The following is a 25,758-nucleotide window of genomic DNA, read 5'->3' as shown; positions in this document are numbered from 1 at the left end:
TAAATGTCGTGTGATTTTTACAAAAAGTTTCAATTTTAGGACAACTTCCAAAGATTTCCACAATGTTAAAAGCTTTAAAATAGCGACATTATTCATGCAAAACAAGGCTTTTTCCCCACAATATTTACCACCGGGTGAAAATTTCGGTTGGCAGCATTGCTTCAAACTTCGTTCTTCATTTAAAATCATTCCTTTTCATTGTTGCTGTCTGTCTATCGGCTGTCGGTTTTATTTTTGTCTGTGAGTTTTGGTGTAATTTGACATTCGTTTATTTTGTTGTCATGTGTTATCGGGAGTGAAAGGACGTTGTTGTACATTATTTATTCAATTAAAAACACACGGATTTTCTGCATACAGAATGACTGTCGTGTAAATAACTAATAGTGGATGATCTTAGAATCTCGTTTTTGTTTAAGACATTCTTTTCATTGAGTTAGCAATCATGGTGCAGGAATATGTGTCTCCTGTCAGGGTGCACAAGTATCCGTTCGAAATGGTGATGGCCGTGAGTATTACATCTTATTTATTGTTGTTATTCTCTAATTAGAATATGATCTTTATGCACAATTCAATTAATGTCATATAATTCAGTAGATCCGTCATATTGACATATTTTTACTCTTTCCTCATTCTTACAACATTCCTGAACCGAAAACCAGTCTAATCTCTCTACTTCATTCACAGAAGTAATTTTAGTAGTACTGCCCTTTATTTGGAGTGTTCATATGTGGAGAAAAGTACATTACAAGTACAGTAAAGGCTAAGATTTCTGTTTGCCATGTTGCTCCTTCTATACCCATCACCCTTTAGTATCATTTTTTTTTCTAACACTGTAAAACTAATTTGTTATTCTATGAATCATGTGTTATGTAAATATTTAGACGACTGAAGTAACCATGTATTAAATATAAAGTGATAGGAAAAGTCAGTTATTTTCTTATTATCACTTACTTAGCATGTTTTACTTAACTTCGTTCATGAAGGTCTTTGTGATGTTCTCAGTATGAACATAATTGAGGAAAATGTCATAGTGATTACGTTTTTCTAATAAATGTAAATAATAAGGAATTGTTTGTGTTAAATTAATAAAACAATGCTATTTATTTAAAGGTAACTTATAACTCCTACACCATGTTATATAACAAAAAATACTGTAGGTTGATAGCTTGAATTCAAACATTGTAAGTAAACAATTATTCTACACCCTGTTGAATAATTTTACTAAATTTATGAATAGTAACAAATTTGTTGGAGAAAAAGAATTCCATTATTTTCGACATCTCGCAATTCTGTCTGTGGCAATTATCAAAAAATATATTAGTAGCTTATATGTTATTCCAGACTATGTCTGTCATCTGTGCCAAATTTCAGCGGGTTGTGTTAATCCATTCTGAAGATACTTTCTAATAAACATCCAACAAAGCTTTTGTATTTATAATATTAGTAAGATTGTTCATACTAAGAAAACCTAGATCTCTTCTTTATTTTGTACATTTAAATAATTCTTTATTTGCATTATTTAAATAAAAGAAAATGGCAATAATCAATTTTTCAATGCAACTGCATACTAGCAAGAATTATGGCCAATGTGTCAGTATGGCCATATGAACATATGGCCAGTATGTACTAAAATAGGTCATTTAAAATTGATTAAAAGTATGTTAAAGGTGCTTTATGTATTTAACTTATATCCACACTAACCTAAATGTACAATGTTCACATTTTTTAAGTGTCATTAAAGTTAATTAGCTGATAATATGCTAAAAGAACATGTTTTGTCTTATATAATGTATGTTATCATGTTTTGTTCACAGTAAATGTAATTTGTACTCATTAAGTTAAAAGAGAATAATTGAGAACATCTTGTATATCTATATCTTCTATCTATACATAATAATAAAATTGGAGTGTCTGTAATATCAAAAGAAAAATTCTAGATTTCGGGAAGATGATGTATTTGCATTGCTGATAATGGAAATCGCTTTTAAAAATGTTGTCTGTCTGTCCGCAAGCTGCGTTTGTTCTGGGTAACCCCTGAAACAGCTTGGTCGATGTCAACCCAATTTTCACAAAAGGTAGCTGAAATAGGCGGGCATGTTATAGGCTACTTTTTTAAAATTCCGCGTTGTCAAATTGGCCACGGGTGATTCAAATTTGCGCTAACGAAGTTTGCGGGTGACACCTCGTCTGTTATAAAACCGATTCTAGGTACATTCTTATTTTAAAATCATCTACTAATATCATATTAAGACAATTTTAGGGACCAGATTAAAGCAGAGCATAATTTTATCACAAATAAAAAAAAAAACAATTTTTTTGCTTGCTCTTGCTTTGAAAGTAAAATTAAACCTTGTGTCTATTGCATAAAACTCTGTCTGAAAGGACCATTATCATGTAACTTTTTTATTCCATCCAGATTTTTTGTCTAATTTCTGTTTCAGATGCTTTTGATTTTATAATAATTCTATGACAGAGGATTTTTAATCTTAAATCTATGAAGTTAAGATACAAATTAATTGTAACACTTTAACACTCGAAAGCATATCCGAATTTGTCACAATTAGCTTACAGCCGATTTCTTTTGATGGTTACTGTAAAGTGTGATTCATACGATTTTATATTTTAAACAACAAAGATTATGGTCGTCTTTGTATCGCAGTATTGTCGAGGGTTTCGGTCAGTCACGGACACGGTCGACGACCCTTACTTCGGTAAGTTTGCGTTGGAAAATGGGGCACAGTGCCTCTATCTTGTTTAAGCGAAAACATTGACCTGTAAGAAAAATTTACTTGAATTTGCACTCGCACTTTTAAGTTGTTAGTTACGATAAAAAATTAGGAAATGGGAGCTGTGTCATAAATTATTATACTCTATCTTAATATTGAGCGGACGAAGTCGCGGGCAACAGCTAGTTGCAAATAATTACGACTATTACTAGCACAGCAAGACCCTTTTGTTCGTGAATTTCTTTCATAAGACATGTTACGTATGTGCATTGATTGTCGGGAATCAACAATTTTATTGCACCAGTTATTGGTTACATGTGTGACGACTCCACGTCTGAGAATTTTATGGACATTAATAATTGTGTAGGTAAAGTTGTATTTTTACATTTATTTAGTTTATGGACCTCAATAGGGTCTCATGACATGGTTTATGTTAAAGCCAAAATTGTTATATTTCCCAGCTGTTAACTATTCGACAAAGAATTGTATGTGTTTATAGAGGTTTTTTTTAAATGTAACTCTTCGTGACATTTATGTCACATTGTTTGTAAAACATTGCGTGCTCGTCGCGTGATTCGCTTCGCGAGTTGACATGCCCATAGGATGTAGTTGTCTTCCGCAACCTATTTGGATATACTATTCTCGAGTCTAGGCCACTTTACTTCACGGTCGACACAACGGTATGTAAAATAGATATTTGTATGTCTCGAGAATTCATATAATCTGCAAAACTAGGGAATTTCCAAAGACAATACTTTAGAAATTACATGACACTAGGCTTTGATTACGTACTTGTATTGATTTTTATAAATTTGATAGAAAACGTTATAATAAAGTTTTTCTTTATGATAAACTAGCTATTGCTTGTGACTTCGTCAGCGTGAAATTAAAAAATGATTAAAAATGTAGCCTATGTAACTCGGAGATAAATTAACTTTTTAACGGTGAAAGAATTATTAGAATCCATCCTGTAGTTTATAAGTTATTTCAATACATAGAGAAACACAAATTTATCCTCTTTATAATATTAGTGATAAATAATTTAATGATAGTATAATGTATCTGTGGTCAATATCTCGGACATTGTTCTTAGAAGTGTTTTGTGTCTGATAGTACTAATTGTGTAGAGGCATGTAGTGTCCATGTTTTGTGAGATTGTCGGACGACATAAAAATTATATTGTTTAGTTTACCCAATACACTCTGTTAACTGGTTTTAAGTTGGACATCGTTCTGACTGACTGTGGTAAAATTCTGTCCCAAATTTATATCTATACTTATATATTATAAAGAGGAAAGATTTGCATTTTTGTATGTATTGAAATAACTTAAAAAACTACTGGACAGATTTAAAAAAATTCTTTCACCATTGACAAGCTACAATATTAGTAACATAGGCTATGTTATTTGATTATTTTTTATTTTAACGCGGGCGAAGTCGCGAGTAACAGTTAGTTTTATATAAATGTATCTTCCAAGTTAATTTGTAACATAAGCTATCTATCCAAATTTGGTATTAAATTATACATGGTGTGTATGTTGTTAGATTTCCGTCTACTATAAAAGACTTCCCAAAGTTGGTCACCGAGTGACATTTGGCCCGTGTATCAGGCGCCGCAGTTAGCACGCTTCGTATCTATGCCCAATGAGGATCGCTTATCACCAACCGCTAATCATACCAATTCCCAAAGCTAAAGCATGCTACAAACGCTCTACAGACGTTTAAACTGAAAATAACGATTGATCCGTTAAAACTATCAGAACTGTGCGTCTGTTTCTGACTTAATACTGGAATTGTAAACAAAAGACTGTATTTCGATATGTATATTGTCTTTCTTAAGTCTAATAGGTTCAATTCAAAGGTTTTTTCCAACGTAAGAAAATGGAGATATTTTGCTAATCAATAAAGTTGTGTCCTTGACGATATAAAAATATCGCAGTAAATACCCAAGCGACCTTTATACCGACCTTATAACGCAAGAGTGTGCAGCCAACTTAGCCAAGTTATTTAAGTAAGCAAATAATACATTGGAATATAGAAGCATTAGCTGTTGCTCGCGACTTCGCCCACGTGAGTTAAAAAGTTATAAAAGATTGAGGCTATGTCACTCACAGATAAATTACCTTTCTAACAGTGAAAGATTTCTTAAAATGGGCTCAGTAGTTATCGAGTTATTTCAATACATAAAATGATACAAAAATAATACAAATCTTTCCTCTTTATATTATTAGTACAAATTGTGTGTTACTTTGTGATTTATTTGAATCCATCGAAAAGAATTAAGTAATAAAATCTGTCTAAAAACCTTACCAATTCTTTTTCTCCTTGCCTAAAACGTATTCGTTGTTTTCCACTTGAAACCGCGATAAAAATGGTGATTTGTAAAAATCCTACAATTCCTTGTTTTAAAAGCTACATACGTTCGCAGTTTTCCTCGCACGAGTGTTCGTGGCACGTGCTCCGAATTATTTTAGGAATTCTGTGAAATTCTATACAGGATAAGGTCACTGCATGAGTACAGTAAATTTAAGAATTTACACTGTGGAGTAGGCGTAGAGGATTGATGAATTTATAAAAAATCTCGCAAAGATTTTTTTTATACATTTCATAATTATTTCACAGGAAAATATTATACTGTGAATTTTTTGCCGACATGAAAGATACATATTAATGTTTATAAGAACTGCATTTATTCGTAAGCTAGACATGGAAAATGTACATTTAAAATGTTCTAAGGCTGAGGCGTTGAGCAACGCCTAGGTCTGGTCTACATCGCATATTACCAACAGCTCAGATATTTACGTACTCCCTAAGTATTCCAGGTTTGGAAATACGTAATTGGTTATGACGCAAATACAGGCGATTTACACATAAATCAAAAATAAAATGTAAACAATACAATAAAGTTTTTATAATTACACGCGGATGAAGCCGCACGGGAACAGTTAGTTTTGAAATATTTCTTACCAATAATGAGCAGAATATAGTCAATGTTTTTTGTTAACCACGCAATAATGAGATGAAAGTTACTTCCTCGATATGTGACACAGTTAATGTGACATAACAAGCTTTTGTTAATCCATTTCTTATGTTGAGTTGGACCATAATCGGATCAAAGTAAACCACATATCGATTACAGTGTATCTGTGTACGTAAAATCGCTTTTAAATAACATTAATCAAGAACAGACAGAAGTGATACCGCGGAACGTTTCTCATGACTTCCCCCTCGTTGAGTCGACAAGAAATTGACGTTAACGAGACACACCGCTCTGTTTGGGAAAACTTTGAAAATGTATATTGTTAGAATCATGGTGTTCTAGTTCTATAGATGTTAAGTACATTTGCATGCGATATACATCATACTTCAAACTAATATTATAAATGCGAAAGTTTATATAAATGGATGGATATTTGTTAGAATTTATAGCCTATACTGCTGAACGGTTTTCGATAAAATTTGGGATGCAGAGGATAGTCTGGAAGAGCAGATAGACTAATCATTTTTGTTCTTTTTAATTTCACGCATACGGAGGCGCCGGCGAAAGTTAGTCTGATATATGAAGGAAACTATGTCTTTACAATAAAAAACAGTAGATTTAAAATCTTTATGTAACTAATGATTGCCAGTATATTGTTTTACCTACTATAAGAGCATTCTAGGCAAAATCTCTATTGTCTGCTCGATTTCTTACTAATATTGTAAATGCGAATGTTTAGACGGATGTTTGATAGAACGTAGTCACGGGCAAAACCTATATATAAAAGTGCACGTGGTTATGAAGTGTAGCGTGCAGCAGTCACTTAGCCACTAGCGTTATGTAAAATTGATTCCAGTTTGCATAACGTGGCCAGGTGGCAGCGCGGAATCGATTATGTGTCCATTTGTATTGTTTAACATCGATTGTGTGTTAATTGAAGACTTTTATACTTAGATTATGATGTATTTTAAAGTCAATTAACGACTACATTTATCGCCATTGATACGTATAAAACAATATACATTTGCAATTTTTTATATTCCTGTTAGTCCGAAGCGCGCAGTTTTGATTGAAAATCGATTGTCGACGTTTAGCAAGTATGCGGTTAAATGCGCCGAAGTTTGATTACGTTTTGTTTTTCAATGTCATGGGATCTATGTAGATGAAAAATCTAAAATTATAGACAGATTTAAGACCTATGAAATATGTAATTAGTTAGCTGTAGTTTTAGAGACATTAAAGTCATCATATGCGTTTGTATTTAAACATGGGCTCTACTTAAAACTAGAAAAATGCCATCGACTTAACGAAGTAAAATCGTAAATATTTCTCCAGAAGGTTTAATGATTAATGTTTATTGAGGTCCCTCCTCCGAATAAGGGTCTGGTTAAAAACCTTACGGTACTTAACTATTGGTATTTAAGCGATACCGGCTGTGTCGAAAGGACGTCGATTTCTTTCCGCTACCGAAGGCCGGCCTCGTCAATACTGCGCTGTCGGATATTCTCAACACCTCCGATATCAGATATAACTTTGTTATGAACTATTTCAGATTATTTTCAATACATCAATAAACAATTAGCACCAAAAGAAAAAGATAATATACTGTTTTATTCGCCAGAATTCTAATATTAGCCGAAAAAACTACAAAACAATTTTTTTTTTTATATTATTCAAACATATTTTTAACATTTCTTTACACAAAACATTGAAATTCACATAAATTATACCGAAACTGCCGCAACATATCTGTCTAGACATTTTTCACGTGTAAAATCCATTTCTACTTGACACTTTGCAGGCAGCATACTATAGTATTTACTCGGTAATGGATGTCAACTTCAAAATTTATCGTTTTCGCTACATCAATCCCCGTATTTCTTGGTAAAGGGAATACTGGGATTGACAACCTTTGGTATCAACATAACATTACAATGTGGCTACCATATGCATAAAACATCACTTCAACGTTGGTAGAATTCAAATGTTGAATCAATATTTTTTTTCTATATGAGACGGAGGTTCATATTTAAATTACTTCCTTTATATTTGTCTACATTATTACTACAGTTTCCGCAACTCCACGGCTAGCGCGTATTTTGTTTGAGAACTAGACATGGATTACTCCAGTCAACCCAGCTTGTCGAAGAATCCTCTTATATTGATGGTGATCTCGAGCAATCTCGGCGAAACGATATACCTAATAATAATTATAATTATATTAATTATAATTGTTTGATCATGTTTGTCCGTTTGTGTCTTAATGTTGAATATGTGTTTCAAATAAAGATAATAAAAAATATATAATTACTCATGATTGGATTGGGTTTTTATAATAATTGATTATGAATTGTTGTCAGGCGTACGAGCGGCGGTTCCCGCACTGCCCTCAGATCCCCGTGGTGGTGGACTGCAGTATCACGGACGACAGTTGGAGCGGAGACGACTCGCAGCGGTACACCACACGCCGCTGCCAGCTCAATGTAGACGCACCATATTTACTTAAAAAGGTAGTTACGCCCTTAAAATCCCTCAATCTAAATACTTCTATACTAATATTATAAAGAGGAAAGAATTGTGTTTTCGAATTTTTGTATGTATTGAAGTAATAACTACTGGGCTGATTTGTAAAATTGTTTCGTCATTAAAAAGCTACGTTAGGAGTAATAGGCTGTTTTTTTTATTATTTTTTTATTTACACGCGGATGGAATCGCGACCAGCTAGTATTAAATAATCAGCAGGGAAATGTTTAGTGGACGAAAAATGTAGCAAGGAAGAATTTAGGAGACTGGCCGTCGTCGTAACTAAGTACAAGTGTAACTATCTTCCACAGATGATCGGTGTTGACTACATTTACTTCATCCAGAAGAACCACCTGGACTTAAGGAACAGGGTTCTGGAGATTGAGGCCACGAATGAGACCTTCGCCGCCAGGATAGGTGTGCTGGAGAAGTGCAGATATTATGTAAGTTTAGCTTATGAATCATACTGCGGGCAATACGGATTTGAAATTGTTGGCAATGATTATCGATTTCATTTTTTTGCTACCTCATAATTTTATGGTGAATGTAAAATTTATGTGTGTTAAAGTAAAGGAAAAATCCATTCTGTGGGCACGTAGCGGTTTTTATTTACGTCACGTATGTATGTGGAAATGATTTCCTGCTAGTACCGGCGAGCAATCAGTGTTTATACACATCCGTATACGTTTTGTATTCGATTGTCTTTGAAATTTTATTGCAATTTATAGGTTAGGTTTCATTGTGCAGGTAAAATTGCTATCTATAGTTGGTCAAGAATTCTCTTCTTGTCCATAAACTTGACTTGAGAAACCATAGATCCTCCTTTTACTTCTGGCTTGAAAATGATTCCCGTAAAGTGCACACATCGCGTGAGATTTTCCCCAATGTCGAGGATATTTGGAGGTTACTCGTTAGTCGAGGTCGCGGACGGTACGTGCCGTAAGTCGGTTCAATCCAATTAGTGTGAGTAAAATTGGACTAGAGTTTCACGGTTTTAGCGGATATGGAGTAAATCTTTTTATTTTATACTTCTAAAATATCTTGATAACCATTTTCAAACGAAGTCAGAACACTTTTGTGATCGGTTCGATCAGAACCAGGATGTGTAATTGGTAATACTATCGCATTGAATTACAAAAGACTAGTACTATTATTGTTCTCGGTTTCCGTTATTTCAAGTGGTGGTATATGTTGTCTGGAAAAAACCCTTTATGTATTATTTTTAAGCTCTCCAGTATATTTCCAACAAATATTTGCCGGAATGTTGTGATGTCGGGTGTTCCGGCATCGCTTCGGGTTTGTTATTGAATATCGTGTGACGCGGGAGCTATTTGCGGTGAGCGCTGCCCAACTCTAATATAACCTCTGCTGCCTGGCATGGCATGCGCGAATTAAATTCCACTAGTTTGTAAACAATCGGGAAATTTTAAAAACAATCATCTGTGCAGATTTAACAGATATATTTAGATATCGGTTGATATGAAAATGGTATTTATAATTTCAAGTTATGTAAAGAGAAGTTCTTGAAAAAAGATACAATGCCTACCAAGGTCTTTAGAAGTAAGATGAACATACATTTAAAAATTAATCCATCATCCAAAAATATCTTTGATAATATTAAATAAAGCCAAACCAGTGCCTTCGCCTCAACATGTCAATATGCCAAATAGTCATTTTGTATCGTGTAATTGTTTAAATTTGATGACAACAAGCGGTAACCTGAGCCTCAGGTCGAAGCCTTACGATACGTAACGAATCTAATTAGGAGGATGTGTGACGTGGCGCGCAAGGATTATCCTGCAGCCATCGTATCGCTTAATAAGGCTTGTTACCAACGTCGAGACTTACCAATAAACAATTGAGAATTACTTGGTACATTACATACTGCTATTAAGCTTTATACGAATTTAATACGTGACGTGGATTTTAATGTATTATCAGCTAAAAGTGGAACGTACTACTTATAGTATCAACTCTCTCTTACTAAAATGTATGTAGCCCATGTTTGGGCAGTTTAATGTAGTCAGTTTGCAATTATCCTTAACTACACCTAGACAATTATGGATATGCGTAGCTTGATTCTAAGTTTTATGCGTTTTAACCAATTTTATTTAATTGTGAAAATATTCGACCATAAAATTAACATTTTTATCAAGTAATAACCAGTTTTCTCGCAGTTATTAGATTGTCAGATAATTGCCGCACGTGCACAAAACAGGTCTTTTGCCTGATACTGACTTACACGATTTTAGTCATTACAGTAATAATTACAAGTTCTGTAATAGCTTGTATGTATTTCTAATTGAATAATTGTAATTTCGGAGGGCTGCTAAACATATCTTTTTATGACCTTAATTCGTCAAGGTCACCTTTTTTTGCATATTCATATGCTTGTTATGTGGATATATGAATAAAAACCAGTTCAAATGTTGCTTGGTAATTATTTAATAGTTTAACTAAATACTGGAACCTTAATTTTATACTTGTTTTCACGGCAAAGTATTATACTATACTTGTTTATTGCCCAAAGAAAATTTTATGTAACTTTACAGCGAAATAAATAAGAATTAGCAACTCCATTGTTTTGTATAAGGTATGCATGAAGCGTTTGCAGTTCGTGTAGGAAATGGTTTATTGTGTCATTGACGGAGATCGCCGCTGTCGCCTCACGTGACTGCCCGACGCTTGTATGAGACGAAGGAACTCAATGTCATATTTTTACAAACAATTCAAGCGATATTTGAAATATCTGTTAAAGGATCTGTTTTGTTTATTGGAGTTTAGAACCTCTAAGTTACACAGTCATCATAATTTGAAGACTTCTTTCTCGTCGGTGCTGTACTTTTAAATAATCTTTTTGCTGAGTTTATCTTACAACGAAAGGTTTAAATTAAAAGCCACAACAGTACTAGGCTAACATGACATATTAGTTAGGTTCTTATAAGTTTTCTGCTCTCGAGCGATTCAAAGTTATGGACATTTCCGTCTATTGTGGTACTAGTAATATCAAGTTATAGAAGTTATAGTTATAGTATCTTGCAGTTCCTATATCCTAGAACGCGACACTAGTCTGATGGCGGTCAGGAAACGCTGTGGTTTAATCTCGTGTTACGAATTCTGTTGTCTTACAATTTGAAGGCTTTTTTTGCAACTAAAGTTAACAGAGAACAATAGGCTTATGTAGTTAATGTCCACTTTATCAGATATCGTGCTATCTTGATTCGTGACATTGCCAATGTATGTATTTCTGCCTGACCCCGCATTCGGGAAGCGCCATTTATCTGTTTTTCTCGTTTCCTTGATAACTCGCCGGAATTAGTTGGCAATAGATAGTGCGTGTTTATTTTAGTGTTTTTATGAATGTAATTCATGATATACCACTTCAATATTAAACGTTTAAATTATTAAGTTTACTGAAGACATTTAAAAAAATAACCGAGCCCTTGTTTTTAGATTTTTTAGAACTCACGTATATTTTCGCAATGTAATTGGTTGTTTTTAAATCGATACTTGCGTGTAATTAACGCATTACACGCACACCAATTACGATCTGTGCAACGTCTAAGTACTTGCAGAAGTTGGAACCGGACGTTGCTCAACTCTCAAGTACCGTATACTTTCAATTTTAAATACTGTTAGAATGTATATTTTCTGTTACGATACTATCGGACATTTCAGCTCAATCCAGACATAAAATATATCGAGTTTTTGTCCATTGTGAAGGACACTTCTGAACCCCATTTACCTTGTCCAACAGGTTCATCCCGAAAATCAGGAATGGACCTGCTTCGAACAAAGTGCTCTTCTCGACGTAAAAAATTTTTTCGGACTCGAGAACACAGTGGAAAAAATCGCCATGAAACAATACGCCGCGAACATTGCTAAAGGTAATTTACACTAAGGGAATGTCATAGTAGTTAGATCTAGCAGAAGTTATTTTTAAAGCTATGTGTTTGTAGGCAAGGAGCTGATCGAATCGTTCATGCGCGAGGTATTCGCGGACGGTGTGACGGAGCTGCAGCCGTGGACGATGGGCGAGGTGTCGCACAACCGCGAGTTACGGCGCATCTTGTCCCGCGGCGCCGAGCCCCTCTCCCCGCTGCCTCTACACGACCTCTCGAAGCACTCTCAGCCAGGTAAACCACTACAGACTGCATAGACTTGGCTCTTATGTCAGTTTTACCCTCGTGTGTAACTAGCATAAGTGATTATTTTCAGCCATGGCTATAATTTGAATAAGACAACAAGTACCGTTTTATATCAAAACATCTAATGTCTTATCTAGAGTTAATAGAAACAGCATTAGGAGCACAATATTTAACATTTATTTGGTGTAAGGTCGTGTGAAAGTGTACCGCTCAATGCCGTCATCGGCAGCGACGTGACGCAGCGACGACAGACACGATCAACTACACTCACGTTTATGTACGCCTAGTACCTCAGATCCAATAATAGTGCAATTAATGAATATGTATTTCGTTGAGGAAAATCTTAAAAATTCATAATTTGGGTTGAAATTGGTTTGTAGTTTCGGAATTTAGAAGTTAGGCAATAACGCAGATTGCGTAATTTTATTATTTTATTCTCACTGTATTTGATAATTAAAATTTGTGATGCCATTTACATTTATTAACAACAATTATTTGATTTTGAAGTCTACAAAATAATACATTCATATACTATTAAGAAATAACACTAAAGAGTAATTAATCAATTTTACTTAACTAAGATATTGATTGCGCTCGGCCTTCCGATATCAAATATCAATAATAGTATTTTAATAGGAAGTTTTTTGTGATTTTACGAAAATTTCCATTCTAAATATTCTTGTTACTTGTACAAAAGGTCATGTAAATAAACATTCAAAAATAAATACATCTTTAATGTTATTTTATGTTATACTAATGGCCGAATACTAAAACGAAATTTAAATATGTAAAAGCGTCTTAAATGATAAGACGAATAAATTCTATTAAAACGTTGATATCTCAGATTGTAAGTGGCGAAGTGTTAGGAGATTCGTTCCAGTATACGGCAATGGTAATGCGGTACCGCACATATAATTTATTTTTTTTGAATTAAAGAGGCTTCTCATGTTCATGCTATTAGTCTTTGTTTTGGCAAACATTCAAGGCATTGTAAGCAATGAGCGTTGTTTTGTCGCAAGCTCGGTTTTGTTTGTAGGTCAAATGTGTGCCATTTGTGTAGAAACGCTCTCATTTGTCACCGAAAATTAGACCTTTTTAGTGTAACTTTTACTAAGTATAATAAATTATCTACGACAAAGATTTGTAGATCTTGTCACCTCTAATCTTAGTTCTCAAAATCAAAATCGATTACGCGTTCTCTCTACACTCTAAAAACAATGACACTAAATAATTTACCTAAGTAATCGTTTAATTAACCTCAATTTTATAGCATCGTATGTATTAATTGGTGGTTACGAAATATCTCATAAGCGGAACAAAAACCGACGAGTTTTTTGCACTCAAGAAATCACATATAAACGAGGATTTATAATCAAACGTAAAAAAAAATTAAAAAGTATTCTTTGGTCAAAGTTATTTTATGGTTTGTTTACGACTTCTACGAGGTATTAAAAAAAACTATCAATAAATATGGACTTTCACCCACTGGTAAAGCACTATTCTAATGTTGAAAAAAATTTCTGATGTCAGCCCAGTAGTTTTATAGTTCCCATACATTAAAACAAATCTTTACTCTTTAAGTTATAAGGTAAAGATTAGTGGAAAATTATAAATTACGGAACTGAATTATTTTAATTGCGGGTTTCAATTTATTTAGTTTAATACGCCAGAGAGAAAACATTATGTCTATCATAGTATCTATAGTGTTATTATATCCGACACGTGCTGTGCAGTAAGAATCGACAGGAAAATGTTAGTACCTTAGGATATCTGCATTGGCCTCCTGCCAGTCGCCTCCCCTTGTACTGCCCACGGATCTTGAACGTTGCAGACTTTTGCTATTGCATACAAACGCAACTGTATTTTAGAACTTGTAATATTATTTTTAACGCGTCAAGAATCTTTTACATAGTTTCTTTATTAAAAACTTGATTATTGAACGTTTAAAAAATTACTAAATACTGTAGTAGATTTTTAAAATTCTTGGTTTAGAAACCCTTTTATCTAGTGAAATTAATTCAAATACATGCTACAATATCACAGAGATCTGTACAGTTTTGTTTGATAAACGATGTCCTAATGTCCTTCAAATGTAAGAGTATTCCCAGAGATATGTCCGATAAATGATTGCAAATGTTCGCATAAGTGGCTCTGTTCCCACTGGGGCCGGTCGCGTTAATATCGAGAGACAAGGTCGCGCCCTCATCGACCGTCGCTCCCCCGGGCTCTGCGCTCCAGTAACACTTTAACTGAATTTATTTCTGCGACCTTAAAATAGGGAAGTTACACGCTGTAATAAGAACCTTATGTTATAGTCCATGTAAAAACTGAAATTTCTTTTCTAAGTATTTATTTCAATCTTTCCTCTCTGCTCAAAACAGACATGAAGGAAGTTTGAGAGCTGATACCCAATAAAGTTATTATTAATATTACTTAAAAAGATACGACCGACCGCAATCCGCAATGCGTCTGTTCATTTCTGCAACAGATTTTATTTTAATTTGTGAAGAACACTCAATGCTTTAAAATAAAGCAAATACATAATACTGTCGAGAATTTCCTTGACAATATCCGTGCGAAATGTTTTTTCATTTGCTTTCGCAAATAATGCTTATTATCTAAAATACAATTTAACCAGCGTACTCGTTTATTTCTGGGCCATAACATGAGGATAATTTTCAATATTAAATGCGTACACGAGTGGTGTATGCATATTTGATGGTCGGGGAGGACCCGCGCCGCGGCCGCGAGGTCGCTCCCAGCAATGCCGGTGTGTGGTTGAGCGTTTAAATTATTACTTGTCGTAACAGCTGACAGGTTTTCTGTCTTTAAAAATAATATGTGACACATTCAGAAGGCTCTGTGCTATTTTTTTAAACTATTATAAAAAATAGGGATAAAAACATGAAACATTTCATATCTTACACTTCGGTATCCCACTTAGAATTAATTCTAAACCCAAGCCAGTCCTATTTCCTTGTTCCTTCCTACTTAACCACCACCTCTCCTTCCTCAGGCACATCGCGCCTTCTAGAAGAGAGCGTGAGCAAGTTATCAGTTAAAAGATCAGGGAGAAGTCTAAGATCGAGAAGCAAATCGGCAACGAAACTGGGCAAAGATCCCGTTCACGACATGTCAAACTACCGCTTAAGGTCGAAGTCGTCGAGCCATAAAACGTTCGATCAATCGAACGAGGGCAACGAGATCGAACTGGATAGAAGGGAAGAATCGAAAGCATCGTCAATGCGGCTGCGGTTTATGCCTGAAAAAATTTCTACGTCTAAAGTGAAATCGTTACTGTCCCTGGACTCGGGCCATGGGATGGAGACTAAGCGGGTGACGCTCACCGAGCCGTACTTGTCACCCCCGGAGTCGGAGATGTCATTCAAACTGAGAGAGTTAAAGTCGTGCCACTGCGAGCTCGGCACGCGCGCGGCGCTCGGACAGTTCTTGTACCACAACTGCCTGGCCGCGCTGGCGGTCTTCCTCGTTGTTCTCATCCTGCTGCTCTCGCTGCCCATGTCCCTCACCTACAGGGACACGCCCGCACACGATAGTTAAGTCTAATTTATTCTAAATATATGCATATGCAACAGTTTTATTTTTATTTTTTTTATAATATGCGACGCCTCGTAACTACTTAATGTCATGTTACTTTTAGGTGCACTTGCAAGGGCGCTTCGATACAATTAGAGATAATTACGACATAGAAGTCCATGGATTAACTTTCGTGACGTAATAGGTCAAAACAGATCTTAAGCTAAAATAACATCTAGGTCTTCCTGTTCTGTAAATGTTAATATCGTGCGTAGGTGTTCTGGCCATGCAACGCCCACGCCGTGACGTCACGCTTTTACGTCACACCGTGTTACATTTACAGCGAAAGGACAATATGTAAGCGGATACTATTATGAAGTAAATAAATCAACTTCAAGATTTAAAATGGTACGGGACAAGATTGTCTGATGAAACGAAACACTGCTCTCACTAAGTTTTCATATTTACATAGCTACAAAAATACGGACATAATCGTATTAAGGAAGCAAAAACGAACAAACATGGCAGTAACCCCGTTCCGGACCTAGCCTTGACCTGGACACGTTTAGTTGCGCTTGTATTTTGTTTTTACATTGTTCCCGAGAAACTAGCGACATAACGCCTCGCAGGCTCACTTTGCATATTCAGAATAGCATCCACTTCAATATCCATCTCAGTTACAAACGGCACAAGGTTTAATATTGTCTGACGTTTTCAGGTGTCTGGAACATATTGCGTCTTTTGTTATCTGAATTCCTTTAAAAGCTATTTGGAGGTAAAGTGTAGAGTGTCGGCACTGGCACATATAAACTAACAATGGCAAAGATTATTGTATTATAGCTATAGAGTACCTATTTTACTCTTAAATAAAACTTATTAGGAAAGTAAAATTTACTCCATTCAAGGGCGGATCCAGCTTTGGCGCCAGGGAGGGTCACATAGTCGTGGTCAAGTCAAGAGCTTAACAAAATATGTAAATATATTTTGTAAAGCTCTTGGCCAACCAGTTCAGGGGGGGGGGAGGTCGACTCCCATGACCCCCCCTCCCCCTGGAATCGGCGTTGACTCCATTGCCTAACATGTACAAAGTACAGTGGTTATTACTAATTGCCCAAAACTGTTCGCAATTAATGATGGATTTTCCAATTAGCTCTCCTAATTAAAGGTTCGGGAACTACAAAAAAAAAATTACACCTTCGGTATACTTACCTAATTCAGTAAAAGTACTTTGTTAATATTCGTAAATGTAAACTTATTTTAAAAATAAACAATGATTTCTGTTTCCATTTTGTATTCCACGAACGTACAAATGTTTAATTGGCTATAGCAAAGGTCGGTAGAACAACAGGAAAAGGTCGGGCGTTACGTAGGGTTGGTTCGTGTCCACAATCGCATGAATTATTTTCTGTTATTCAGAAGTTAAACAAATATCTAAATATACAGGCATAAAGCTTGTTTGTTCAACCCTATGCCTAATAAATTCCCCTAGTATTTTAATCGGTTGTCATTATCGATTATTTTTATTGTTTTAAGTATAACCCAAATTTAATTTATAATAAATCGTGCGTAATAATTTATAAGATAAATGTGTGCATATTGATTGTGCGTTTTATTTTTATGCAATATATTTAAAACAAGAAAGTGAATACAATTCTTCATAGATATTACCGATCTGCGATTATTAAGGCAATTTCCAGTCCCGATTCTTCAGTTCTGAAAAGCGAAAAGTGCTCGTTAATATAAAAGGTTTTAATTAATATCTAAAGTATAAAAGTTTAGTTGTACTCGCGACTTCGTCTGCGTGAATTTAAAGAATAATAAAAAGATAGCCTATGTTACTGATAACGTACCGTTACAATGGTTAAAGAATTTTTGAAATTGTTTCAGTAGTTTTTGGGTTATTTCAATACATACAAAAATACAAATCTTTCCTCTTTGTAATTAATATATGTAGATGAACACATATAGATTAAGACCGTCTATGTCTTGAGTTGTACTTACGCGTGTAAATTACATTGTGTTTTAACCTGTTTTTACACGTGTCCTCTATGTTTGAATAACATTAATGAAACCACTGTATTATGAGCATTTAATGTTACAAATTATTCAAAGTTTTTCAGTATTTTATATTAGATTAAATAAATACTTAGATATTGCAGTAAAACTGATCCTTATTCTGGAATCAAATTGTCGTATCGTTAATTCTTCCTGAAGATATTTCAATTTATTGTCAACAAACTAAATAAACTGACAGATGTAAATGTCATTTGTCAAACTTATATTTGTTTTGTTTTTTTTTAATACGTCTCTAAGTTAATGAATATCTTAAAGTTTATAGTTGTTCGTTCACTATGATAATCGATCGTCAGTTAAGGCATCCATTGTGCAGTAGCTATATGTGTACTCGTATCGCTTACAGACCAGTACACACTGGACAGTGAGTACATAAAACGGTACTTGGGAGAGCTGACGCCCATGCAGGAGTCCCGCCTTCTGCAGCTGCGGAAATGGATCGCAGATCTACAGAAAGGAAAGGTAAGCATATTATAACGTCGTTGCCGAGGAAATATATTTCATACCCCCATTTATTTGATAATCACAATAATATAAGTTGGGAAGTAGTGGGAAGCGTATTAAATCCTTTAATTATACATGTTGTCTCAGAAACTATATTGTCAAAGAAGTAATTATTGCTCGAAGCAGGCAGGTTATAAAAAATATACGCGGTCAAAACAACTAAAGCAAGTTTAATGAAAACTAAATTAAAACTTTAAATTATTTTGCTACAACATAAATTATTACTCGACACATTTCACACAACAATTTATGTTTGGAACAACTAATTGAAAAGTTTCCGAAACGTAAAGCATTTATTCCCGTTTTCCTTTTATGTCCCTGCCTCCGGGCTCAAACAGTTTGATACAAATGAACTATCGTTTTAGCGATATCCAAATAATTTTCTTAAACGCCATGTTAGATTAAATCCAAAACAAACATATCAGGTTTTTACTGATAAGATATGTTTTGTTAAACAAAACAATGCCTAGATTCGTCACTGACGTGTGTTGACTGTGTATATCTGTCAAAAAAACCCACCTGCAGCAAAACAGGATGATAAAACACTCTTATAAACATTACCTTCAATGTAATCATAAACCTTGTACATTAAAGACAAATCGATTGAGATAGAACTCACCGGGGTCGCATCAAGGACCCGGGATTCTGGCCGGGCCGGCGCGACCTTGTTCACAGCTTTTATTTCATAATTTAATAATATCCGCTCTCAAAATAGATTTGTTGCTGAGTACACTTTTATTAGAAGTTTATCTCTTCTGTGTATAAGCAATTAAACTAAGGATGTTTTTGATATGACATTTATTTAGCTGTTTGTAAAATTAACGCTTTGAGAAAAAAATGGTCTTGCTATGTTCATCTTATTGCAACATCGTCGTGTTTTCAGTTCTTCAGACGTCAAGGTAGTTAGTTTTTTTTTTTAACAATTGTTTTATGGTTAGGTACCAAGCGACACAACGTTGCTTAGGTTTCTCCGCGCTCGTGACTTCAGTGTGGAAAAAGCTCGGGAGATGCTGTCGCAGTCTCTGCTGTGGCGTAAGAAGCATCAAGTGGATAGACTCCTGTCAGAGTATGAGACACCGGACGTCGTCAAACAGTACTTCCCTGGCGGTTGGCATCATCACGATAAAGGTACCTCATACAGAAAATAAAACTGGTATAATTGGTAGAGTTCATTTGAGACGCTTTTTTATAGATTATTTCCAACCGTCACCCTGCTCTGTCCCCACATGAGAATAAAAAGTTTCATCCGTTTCCAATGTTAGTCGCACCATGACCAATAAGGTGACAGGGGGAACCGTTATAAAATAAAATAAATTAAATTATAACCGTCATCTCATCGCAAAAGGTGGGACTGATGACACTTTTTATTCTTATCTGTCTCCACATGGGGACAGAGCGGGGTGACAGTTGGGAATAATCCTTTTTATTAGTCTTGTCAAAAAATAACACTCAGTTGATATTCTAAAAAATATTTTTTATTAATTCATTTAGATGGTCGGCCGCTGTATGTGCTGCGTTTAGGTCAGATGGACGTCAAGGGTCTACTCAAGTCCATTGGCGAGGATGGATTGTTGAAATTGGTAAGTTGTTAAATTTAGAAAAGATGGATTAAAATTATTACACATGTATGTAGAGGCAAAATTAGGAATGTTCCTAACCGTCACCCCGCTTTGTCCCCACATGGGAACAGATAGGAATAAAAAGTTTCATCCGTCCCACCTTTAATCCTACTATCACCAATACGGTGACTGATGGAACTGTTAAGAAGTAAAATAAGTTATTACCATCACCTCGTCGCAAAAGGTGGTACGGATGAAACTTTTTAATCTCATCTGTTCCCATGTGGGGACAGAGCGGGGTGACGGTTGGGAGTAATCCCAAAATTAGCGGTTATGTAACGTCTATATAGTTACTTAACAATTCCAAAGTTTAAAGTCGTAAACCCTAAAATGCTTCAAGTTATCTTTATCTAGGTCTTCATTTATCTAAGTACGGTCCGTACATAAAGTTTGTGATGCGGTACACTTGAATTTTCATGAAGTTACTGAAATACTTTATCTTAAAGACGGTGACGTTTATACAACTTTCTCTTGACTCGAAATATATTTTACACACTGAATTTGAAAAATTATACTTCGTTGTATCAACCTTCGATAAAAAGGGATTTCTCCCATCTATACTTATATTATAAAAAAGGAAGGATTTGTATTTTTGTATATATTAACTCAAAAACTAATGGCCCGTCTTTGAAAATACTTTCATCATAAAAAGGCTATGTTCTCAGTGAGTATCACAGGCTATGCAGATACATATGTTTTTTGCTGTTTTTTCTAATTTGACAAATGTTAGGATTGAATGTGGATGGCTACAAAGGTAGAGGAAGACCGAAGAAAGTGTGAAAGGATTGGTTGAAAGAGGATATGTTTAAGAAAGGAGTGGATTCAGATATGATGGTTGATAGAGATGTAGGGAAGAGCAGCATATACTGTGCCGACCCTCCATAAGGGATAAGGGCAAGTGGATGATGACTGTTTCTTCTAATTTGAATTGGAGGAAGTTGCCCAATTCGGCGTCACATGCATATTGCTTATCATAGTTAAGTAATTGTGCAGACGCTGCACGTGTGCGAGGAGGGCCTGCGGCAGCTGGAGGAGGCGACGCGCGGCGGGGCGCGCGCGGTGCGGGCTTGGTGCCTGCTGGTGGACCTGGACGGGCTGAACATGCGCCACCTGTGGCGGCCCGGCGTGCGCGCGCTGCTGCGCGTCATACAGGTCGTGGAGGCCAACTACCCCGAGACCATGGGCCGCGTGCTCATCGTGCGCGCGCCCCGCGTCTTCCCCATACTCTGGACTATCGTCAGCACGTTCATCGGTGAGGGAACCATACAAAAACACTACAAAAACACCTTAAGACAAAGTAACATCGACAAGTCAAAAATATATAGAACTGACAATAATTTATCTATACTGATATTACAAAAAAAAAATTGTATTTTTGTATGTATTGAAATAACTCAAAAACTATTGAACCGATTTTAAAAAATAATTTACTGTTAAAAAGGTAATTTTTCTGTATGTAACATATTTTTTTAAGTCACGCGGGCGAAGTGACAAGCAACAGCTAGTATAACTATACATTTTGTCGATTCAACTTCATTTTATCTAGAAAGGCAGATTTTTCATAGATAAAGGGATTTTTGTAATGATTGATTTAAGTGATTACTTAAAATGTGGGTTTTATTGCAGACGAGAACACCCGCAGCAAGTTCTTGTTCTACGGCGGCAAGGACTACCTGCAGGCGGGCGGGCTGCTCGACTACATCCCCAAGGAACTCATCCCCGACTTCCTCGGCGGGCCCTGCAAGGTAACTGCACATTAAACACTTATATTTACGATACTACTACTTTATTTTTGTATTTATCACAAAATTTCTTTAATATATTTCAGTAAACACTTCAGTGATTATAAAATGCATCGTGTATGAACAATTAAAACATTTACTTATTCAAGTTGACGTGGAAACAAATAAAACTACTAGTTACAGGTTACTTTGTGATTTGCTATAATAGTTTTAATATTGAACTACGGTTTAAAACATCAATATAAATGTGGGCGTGAACAGACGCAGTTTGCGTCGGGGTGGTGGTGGCGCGTGCCGCAGCGCTACTACTGGACAGTACGTGAGCCACGTCCACTAGTGTCCACTGATGTCCACTGGTGTCCACTGATGTCCACTGGTGTCCACTAGTGGACATTAATGGACATAATAGCTGAGAGCTTGTGTCAATTTGTCTCAATGTGTCGTACTGTGATGTCTACACAGACCAAATGCTACATCGTCGCAATTCTCGCAATTATAAATAGTTACTTGTTTACATTTATACTGAAATATTCACGAAGTGTCTCGTCTGTGGCCAGCTAAAGTTATAAACACCGAAATATATGTTCATACCTCACTCTAACAATTTACTGTGATGTAAGTAGATTTAGAAAGCTATGTCACAATAATATAATTCGTACCAATTAAATCACATTTTTATTTGTTAAAAATAAATTTTAGTAAAAATATCACTTTTATTACTTCTCTGTAACACTTAAGGGATAACACAAAAGCACTTTCGAGGTAATATTTATGTTCTTGTAAACAACATGAACACTAAACTAAGGACGCAAATAGGAATCAGTTAAAATCTTACACTACCAAGTACGTTAGAAAGAGATAGGTATAGTAGATGATGTTATCGTGGACATGTGTGTGAAAGGGATAGTTATATGTTGTCCTGCATGCAGAGTTTCGTGCACGAGGGCGGGCTGGTGCCGAAGTCGCTGTACGTGTCGGGCGCGTTCACGGAGCGCGACGGTGACCCGCTCAGCGAGGACAGCATTTACCAGTCTGTCAGCCTCGCTAAGGGACAGGTACGTTGATATACAGTAAAAGGGGGTGTATCCTCCGTCTCGAATTTTTCACTTTGTTTATTGGTTAACCCCCTCTTCATTCTTAATTTTTCTTTTTAGCTTACGTTTTAGTTGTTTTTACATTTAATTGTGTGTCAGGTGCACGAGGTGGTGGTCCGCAACTGCGACCCGCACAGCGTGCTGACGTGGGACTTCGACGTGCTGCGCCACGACATCGCCTTCACCGTGTTCCGCACCGCGCACGACCTGCCCGCCGCGCCCGCCGCGGACCACAGCGCCACAGGTCGCACCACCCCCCACACCCCTACATACAACTGCACAACTACTGAGAGTACCAATGTTATGTACATTCTATAGTAACTGTTACATTTGTTACAGAATTATCAGACTCAAATTACGTATAAATTTCCAAAAGTGTTTTCTTCCCAATAAATCATGTTATTTTGGTAAAATAAAAAAAGAGTCTTTTCGATACATTTCAACTTATTTAATATCCAGTTCACACTTAGCAAGTTATTGACAGTTCAGTTACAGAGCGCTACTGACCAACTGTGAAACGCATTACAGTTGATTAATGTCGACTTACAATGTGTGTGTGTTGCATTACCGCAGCTCTGTGCGCGGGCGGCGGCGCGGAGCCGCGCTCGCTGCTGCAGCAGCTGGAGGCGCGCGGCTGGCGCGAGGGCCAGCACTACCAGCGAGTTGAGCCCACGCTCGTCTGCCACGACGGGGAGAGCATACAGGTACACACCCCACACTGACACGCCCACACGCCCCGCCCTACCTTCTTACTAGTACGTTAACATTTAACAGTGGTAGAGCTTTAACATCTTCGCACGAATATACCGGCTCGCCCCCAGCAATACCATAACACATACACACATACCATACAGAAGGCAGGGAAGTGGGAGCAATTCCGCGTACAGTCTGATGAGTGTGGTGCCGGAGGCCTAATTAGTCCCTTTCGGTTCCCATTTTCTTTCTTATACGGAACATATGGGAAGGGAAAGTGGATTTGACAGTGGAAGAGACGCATAGGAAGGGGAAATATCCTCTTTAAGTGCATCTCTTGCGTTGATTAAGGGTAGACAACGCATCTGCAATTGTGGATATATATGGGCTGCGATCGCTTCGCTTTGGTGAACTCTGGTGGCCGCTTCCTCGTTTGCCTCCTTATATTATAAAAATCCGTGTTGTGTGCAGGGGTCGCACGTGATGACGGAGAGCGGCAGCTACGTGCTGCAGTGGCGCTGCGAGCTGCTGGACAGCGCGCACCGCGCCGCGCAGCTCATGTACTTCCACGAGACCCTCGCCAGCCACCACTACAAGTGAGACATCGGACATGCAACATCTCCCTCTAATACACTGTAAAACAAAATCAGGTTATCAAAATCCCACGAGAAAATTGTATATATAATTTCAAACGCACTTTTTATGTTGAATTTTTAATTCTCGTTAATATGCAGATTAAAAAATTATACAGAGGAATCATAGTTGACACTTGAAACATTTTTTCACATGATAACGCCAACTGTTAACAAATCCTCAAACTATATGTCGATGTAATTTATTGTATTTAAATGAATTGCCAATAGAAATCAATATTTTTTTTAACGCAGTTTAGTGTATTTCATAACAAAAGTAGGAGCTTGTTACACATTTGTAAAATGTTTTATTACATGTCAATACAATGACATGAGATGGCACATAATAAATTAACATAGTGCCTTCCAAAGAAGTTACCGGTCTAAGAATGTCACTATGTCTTTTTTATGTATTCTTAAATGTCTTTATTAACATGTAAGTTGTGCAGGGGGTCGATGTCGAGCCTGCAGTCGGGCACCAGCGGGTTCTCCTGCCTGAGCGGCAAGTCCGCCGCCAGCTCGTGCCCCTCGCGGTGATGCGCGCCCGGCCCCGCGCCCGCCACGCACACGTAGGCGCGCGGCCTCAGCACACCCGCCGGCACGCCCCGACATCGCCTACGTAGGCGCGCACGTCACACGTAGACCCGGCCGACACGTCGCCTACGTAGGCCAGCAGTATGTACGCCTACGTAGGCCCGCCGTAGCCATGCCTACGAAGGCCCGCCGTAGCCAAGCCTTCGTAGGACCGCCGTAGCCAAGCCTACGTAGGCCCGCCCTAGCCACGCCTACGTAGGCTCACGGTAGCTACGCCTACGTAGGCCCGCGGCCTGTTGCGCGCACAATCGCGCTGACAATAATAACGCAATATTAAAAGTAATGTGATAGAATAAAGTGCTTCATATCTAGCCAAATTAAAATATAAATAAATCAACGACGTGCGTGGAAGTGGTTTATAAGTTTTAGTGAATCGATTACTATGTGAAGATTATGCACTACGTATATAATATACGTAACACTATTACAATTGTATAGTTATCAAGAATATAAAAAACCTTGCAGAAATATTGTAATAACTTCACTGCAGTAATAATGCAAGATGAAAGCGCCCTCTGGATAGAATTTATATATTCTTGTTGAAGCTAAAATTAATACAAAAATGGTGTATTTCCTTTAACAAATAAAACTTAGTAATGTAATGAAGATCAATTATCATGGAACAATAAATGAAATATAACTATTATGATTAATAAATGATTTTTCAATTAATACTATAATAGGAATTGATATCTTTGCCATGAAATGTTTACTGAAACTATATTTTTCATACAAAATATCATAAGTGTCATTGCTGTAGAAAAATTTAGTTATAGTCTGACCGGCAATATAAAAACTAGCGGTTCCCATGCAGCTTCAGCCGCATGAAGGTTTTATTTTATTGTTTACATTTGTCAAATTATCAATAGCAAATGTCAAAATGACATGACATG

General features: G+C 36.5%; 1 protein-coding gene and 1 long non-coding RNA gene across 2 annotated transcripts; one reads left to right on the top strand and one right to left on the bottom strand.

The window, feature by feature from the left end:
• Window positions 1-206: 206 nt before the first annotated feature.
• Window positions 207-25,308, top strand: LOC106108918 (protein real-time). The gene is made up of 15 exons (XM_013290273.1): window positions 207-505; window positions 8,067-8,216; window positions 8,541-8,672; window positions 11,987-12,116; window positions 12,189-12,365; window positions 18,334-18,449; window positions 19,430-19,619; window positions 19,983-20,071; window positions 21,104-21,362; window positions 21,737-21,855; window positions 22,782-22,907; window positions 23,046-23,190; window positions 23,520-23,650; window positions 24,111-24,235; window positions 24,721-25,308. Exons 1-15 carry the CDS (start codon window positions 443-445, stop codon window positions 24,806-24,808), a joined length of 2,040 nt encoding a protein of 679 aa, XP_013145727.1. The 5' UTR covers window positions 207-442; the 3' UTR covers window positions 24,809-25,308.
• Window positions 17,194-18,320, bottom strand: LOC106108919. The gene is made up of 2 exons (XR_001225974.1): window positions 17,916-18,320; window positions 17,194-17,627 (listed from the first exon to the last, which is right to left on the bottom strand). It is a non-coding gene; the product is annotated as an uncharacterized LOC106108919 (long non-coding RNA).
• Window positions 25,309-25,758: the final 450 nt, after the last annotated feature.

The sequence above is a fragment of the Papilio polytes genome, unplaced genomic scaffold, assembly GCF_000836215.1.
Source record: "Papilio polytes unplaced genomic scaffold, Ppol_1.0 DF821400.1, whole genome shotgun sequence".
Taxonomy (NCBI): Eukaryota; Metazoa; Arthropoda; class Insecta; order Lepidoptera; family Papilionidae; genus Papilio; species Papilio polytes.
The sequence above is the reverse complement of the archived record's forward strand: the minus strand, read 5'-3'. Positions and strand labels throughout refer to the sequence as shown.

Coding starts and splice junctions, on each gene's coding strand:
- LOC106108918 (XM_013290273.1), top strand. CDS start 443: ATGGTGCAGGAATATGTGTCTCCTGTCAGGGTGCACAAGTATCCGTTC. Junction 12,117..12,188: donor CGCCGCGAACATTGCTAAAG/GTAATTTACACT, acceptor ATGTGTTTGTAG/GCAAGGAGCTGATCGAATCG. Junction 18,450..19,429: donor CAGATCTACAGAAAGGAAAG/GTAAGCATATTA, acceptor TTTTATGGTTAG/GTACCAAGCGACACAACGTT.